This window comes from Colossoma macropomum, unplaced genomic scaffold (assembly GCF_904425465.1).
Source record: "Colossoma macropomum unplaced genomic scaffold, Colossoma_macropomum, whole genome shotgun sequence".
NCBI classification, from domain to species: Eukaryota; Metazoa; Chordata; class Actinopteri; order Characiformes; family Serrasalmidae; genus Colossoma; species Colossoma macropomum.
The window spans coordinates 31,388,818-31,393,730 of record NW_023494791.1 but is presented as its reverse complement, the minus strand read 5'-3'; the positions used below and the strand labels follow the sequence as shown (position 1 = coordinate 31,393,730).

At 36.3% G+C, this 4,913-nt stretch overlaps 1 protein-coding gene across 4 annotated transcripts; it reads right to left on the bottom strand.

The window, feature by feature from the left end:
- Positions 1 to 980: 980 nt before the first annotated feature.
- On the bottom strand, positions 981 to 4,805 carry pla2g12a (phospholipase A2, group XIIA). Of its 4 annotated transcripts, none has more exons than XM_036574845.1 (5): positions 4,658 to 4,805; positions 4,371 to 4,541; positions 3,163 to 3,239; positions 2,377 to 2,542; positions 981 to 1,494 (listed from the first exon to the last, which is right to left on the bottom strand). In XM_036574845.1, the coding sequence occupies exons 2-5, from the start codon at positions 4,534 to 4,536 to the stop codon at positions 1,376 to 1,378; spliced, it is 528 nt and encodes a 175-aa protein (XP_036430738.1). In that variant the 5' UTR covers positions 4,537 to 4,541; positions 4,658 to 4,805; the 3' UTR covers positions 981 to 1,375. The 4 variants fall into 4 exon arrangements, with proteins under 4 accessions (XP_036430738.1, XP_036430736.1, XP_036430739.1 ...); XM_036574846.1 differs by adding an exon at positions 2,123 to 2,177 and having other exon boundaries at positions 1,417 to 1,494; positions 4,371 to 4,805; XM_036574843.1 differs by having other exon boundaries at positions 4,371 to 4,805.
- Between the last annotated feature and the right edge of the window lie 108 nt (positions 4,806 to 4,913).

Below are 4,913 nucleotides of genomic sequence, written 5' to 3'. Positions count from 1 at the left end.
TCTCAATCCCTGATTCCTGTATTACTCGGCTACATTGTAAATGAGGGTCTCCCTCAATGTATTCCGAGTTTAAATAAAGGTTGATTGATTGATTGATTGATTGAAGTTTTGGGTAAAAGAGCAGCAAGGCTTTACAAAGTGATAAGGTGGAAAAGTTTGAATTAGCAATAAAACTTTAAAAGAAATGCTGTCTGTGTAACCACAGCACTAGTTACAATAACATCTGTCATCTCCGTGCAGAAAACAAATGAAAAATAGTACAGTAAACTTTGCATGTCCCTGAGAGACATTATAGATAGTTTTCTCAACACAGATCACACACAGTTCAACACTGAAGGAATTATTTTTTTAAGGAGTAGTCTAATGTTTTTCAACTTAATCTCCATCTGTTGCATCTATAGTGTCCAGTGACTGATAAGGAGAATAAGTTTAAAGCATCTTTTACATAAAAATTTACACTGATAGATGTTAGGTGATTAGGTTGAAAAGATGATGTAGTATTACTTTAAATGGACAGTTCCTATCATTATTGAAAGTCTAAATGAATCTATACTACTGTTCGGCTTAAAAAATTTCAGTATATATTACAGAAATGGGAGTGGCTACTCAATCTCTGCATTGCTGTCACAGCAAAAAAGTTACATGCGTAATACTTTTACTTGCCTACAAGTAGAAAAGATGTCCAAACGTTTAATATAATCATAGTTTTGTTTAGTCTAACTGTCTACCTGGATGGCTTAAGTAAAGGCATTGTCATTAGCTTAGGAATTTACAGTGAACGTCACCACAAAAAGTCACTTTTTTCTGCAATTTTACAAGTTTTAATGACAAGAGTCCTATACCTGAGATAAGTCAATACATATCAGCTTAATGTGGTCCACAGAATACAAGTGAATGCTTCTTTGAGTGCCTCCAAAATGTGAAAACACCTTTTCAACAGCATATGTTAGACTATTTACAATATGACAATTTGCACAGGATAAATATAACCAGATTGTTTTATTGCATTAAATTATTACCTGAGGTACTTTCTATGGTTCAATTTGTAGTAGGTAAAATAAACCAGAATCTTTACTGACGCGGTAGCATGGAGCCCGTAAAAATGACTGACATGGCATATTTGGACGGGACTAAAATCACTGAGAAACACTGGCAATAATCAAGATACACCACCTCCCCAGGTAGAACTAATCCTATCCCAATAGTGCTTAAGACGATACTTAACCTGTGTGGAGAAATCAGTCCACTCCAGTCCAACATGGCCACATATCTGATTAATTGTGTTAAAGCAGGAAAAACATAAAATGTGTAGTCCTTTCAGTGAAGTGCACCAAGACATTCAGAAAATGCCTCCGCTTTTTCCAGTGACAGCTCTTCACAGGTCAGTCTTCTTCTCATAACGGCAAATACACGATGCTCTCTGGCTGTCCAGGTAGGGTTTACAGCCCAGGTGCATTACAGCGTCAAAAAGCAGCATCACCGCCGACTCACAGGCTGGACCAAACAAACAGGATTAAAACGTTATTTCAGAAAATGTGGTACTGCTTGACTGCTACTTTCACCATCATCTGATTCCATTTGATTAAATTTTTTTGATGCGAGTTACATATGTGCATACTTTGTTAAATATTATTTAAGGCTATTAAATGATTAAAATAATTAATGATTGATCATATTTGTATTATTTGCTCCAATTTGACCCCAAGGATTTTTTTTCAATTTAAAAAGCAGTGCATTTGCTATTGCAATATGAGTAAACTAAATAAGCTTCATGAGAATGTATTTACTACTTTCAATAATTTATTAAGATTATTTTCCTAGTGTGAATGCGGTGAACAGTGTCCATTCCAATGTGCACATTCCAATAAATGAATGTATATGTGTATTATTTAATTATTAACTCCACACATTTCATCTTACTATAAATGTCCTGTGTTAAGTCTATTAGGATATGTATTTAATTTCTGTAAGAGATTTTTAAAGGATTCTGTAAGTGATTTTTAAAGGATTCATGTCAGGGCTTTGTGATTGCCACTCTGATACGTTCACTTTGTTGTCTTTAAGCAATTCTGTCACAAATATTAATCAATGCTTAAAATCATTGTCCTGCTGGAAGACCCACTTGCCACCAAGTTTCAACGTTCCGGCTGACGTCTTCAAGTGTTGCTTCTGTATTTCTAAATAGAGCACCAGTCACTTTTCCATCAACCCACCGCATGATGCTGCAATCCCCATCCTTATAGTTTCGAGAGTGTACTTTTGATTTAAAGTCTTTAGTCTAAGCATATGTAACCTTTTGGCTTAAACTGTATGACTGTGCATTTCTACTCTCCAAATGAACAAGTCAAGATAGGCACGTTTTTGCAGACAGTTTACCTTGCACACTCTGGTCCAGTCCCAGTGTCATTTGGACATTCCTGCAGATGGTCTCCAAACACCCCTGGAACTGCTTGTCGCAGTCGTGCTTCTCCTGTCCACATGTGTCGTAGCAGTGGTCATGCAGATTACAGCACTTTGTCATGGATGGAATCCCAAAATCGAACTGTAAATAAACAAGAGCAAAAAGCATTTTGCACACAAACACAAGAGGACTTTAAAAATATCAGGATACAGATTGAAAAGAAAAGCAGTGGTATTCCTTATCCGTAGCAGTTGCTTTACGTATGCATATATTATATACTGCATATTGACGCTGTGCAAAGAAAACAGTTTTCTCCTTTTAAGCCAATTTTTTCTTTCCTACATCATTTGAGCACAGCAGATGTCCTTTACATTATGTGAAAAGTAATGACAAATGGACCAATAGAAATGCTCCAAAATGGCTTGGAATAAAATATTTTTACATTAACTTACAATGAACGTAAATGACTAGAAGAACTTCATATTAAGTCATTTTATACCTGGATAATCCATGAGTGTGTATGTTTACATCCTATACATTTATTTTCTACAATTATTTCTCCCCATTTTTTCCAGCATGAAATACTCACTGAATTTTATTAAAACATATTCAATTTACATGCTAAAAATAATTACATATAAAAAACGTATAGGTATTTCTAAGGTAGAATGAATTCTCAAAAGGCGCAAGTATTAATGCTTCATTAGTCCATTCCTACTAACTACTATAGCCTTATTAATAACTGTTCAAATTCTTCTTGCCTGAAATCCAAACAGTGGAGAGCCACATCCATTGGGTGGTGATTGTTTATAACCAGGTCGAGGAACAGGTTTGTATCCTGGAAAAACAACAAAGACAACACCACCACATGACATCAACCACATTTCTGATTCTTAATTTCTCAGACTTGATCTAAAACAACTAGATACAGATATCTGAGGCCAGTGGTCTGATGTGAAACAGTTTATTGTAGAGAAACTCACCAAGTCAGATTTTTTACAGTAACAGTGATACTTCTGTAATATCTCTGGCCATGCAAATAATACCTGTTCTGTGTAGGTCCTGATCATTGAAGAACAGGGTGAATGGACAATGAGTGTAAACACAAGGAGTTGTACTTATTGAAGTGGCCAGTCGGTGTATAATTAGAGCTCTGTAGACTGTCAGGAAAAAGAGTGCATATCCTACACTTTTTTTTTTGCCCCCACTATAGTCCACTTATGATTTGTGTGGTTTTATGTACAAAAAACATAATAATTCATCATAATTCATTTCTACATGGCCATAAAATCTTTCTTTATCAGGCTATTTTTGTTTTTGAACCTTCAGGAATAATATATGTAAAAGAGCTTTGTTTTGACTGAATGCCATGTATTGTGCCTCATTTAAAAAGCAGTTCTAGGCTCGAACATTCTGTATAACTTCAGTGTGTATAGGCAAGGCTAAACTATTACATGCTGATCAGGCAGATGTAATGCACTAATTTTCATGACAAAAACAATGAATTCAAAACGTCTACAATGTTTATATACTACATCAAACGTTTTGAAAACATCATGGGAAATCCCATTTTCTAAAATATGGGCCTTTTAAGGTCCAATTGTGTACCTTAAATGAGTTTTAGAGGTACACATTCGTTTTACCAAGGGAAACGTGCATATTTATACCATTTATTTTCTTAACAGAAAAGAATTGAAAATAGAAAAATAACAAAAAAAAAACTGGAGTCTAGACAGGGTGTATGGAGTCAATGCAATTAATAACTGCTGCAAATAACTGCAACAGACGATGCAGACAACGTGAGAGCCTTTTTAAAGTTTTTGAGAGGACAATCAAGACACAAACAGATAAAACACATAAAACACTGGAAAATCGAATAGAATCTTGACCTCAGAATCGAAAATCGCACCTGAAAATACGTGTAACGATACACTCGAAGAAGATCCAGGCTCCTCACCGCCTCACCTACCATCACTGCATTTGTAGTGACAGAGTCCATCTGAGCCTCCGATCAAGTCCAGAGCATAGTTGAGGTACGTGTCTATCTTATGGATGCCATTCCGGATCGTTTTTAAAGTTTTTATCCAGTCTGGAGTCTCGGGTTCAAACTCCTCGAACCCACTCGCCCTAGTCATAAAGCCTATGGAGAGAAGCAAGACAGCCGAGGTCACACCGCACTGCATAGTCCAGCCAACGAAAAACACGCAGTATATTCAGTCTATTTTACTGCTTTACACGGCAAACAATAACACACACCGCGAGTCAATGGCGCATCCTATTATTTCTTTAGCAGTTTAACAACTAATACGAGAAGTCAAATGGCGTAAACAGTTAATAACAGAGGTCATATTTAGCAGCAATCAATCTTGTTGCCGTCCTTCCCTGTGAGTCACTGAAACACACATCCGGGTGTTATTAAGAAAATAAAAGCCATACGTGACGTCAGCAAAGCCGGGTAAAATACCGCAGTAAAGTTGGCTTGCGGTTAGCGATTTAGACTTCTATTGGCTGT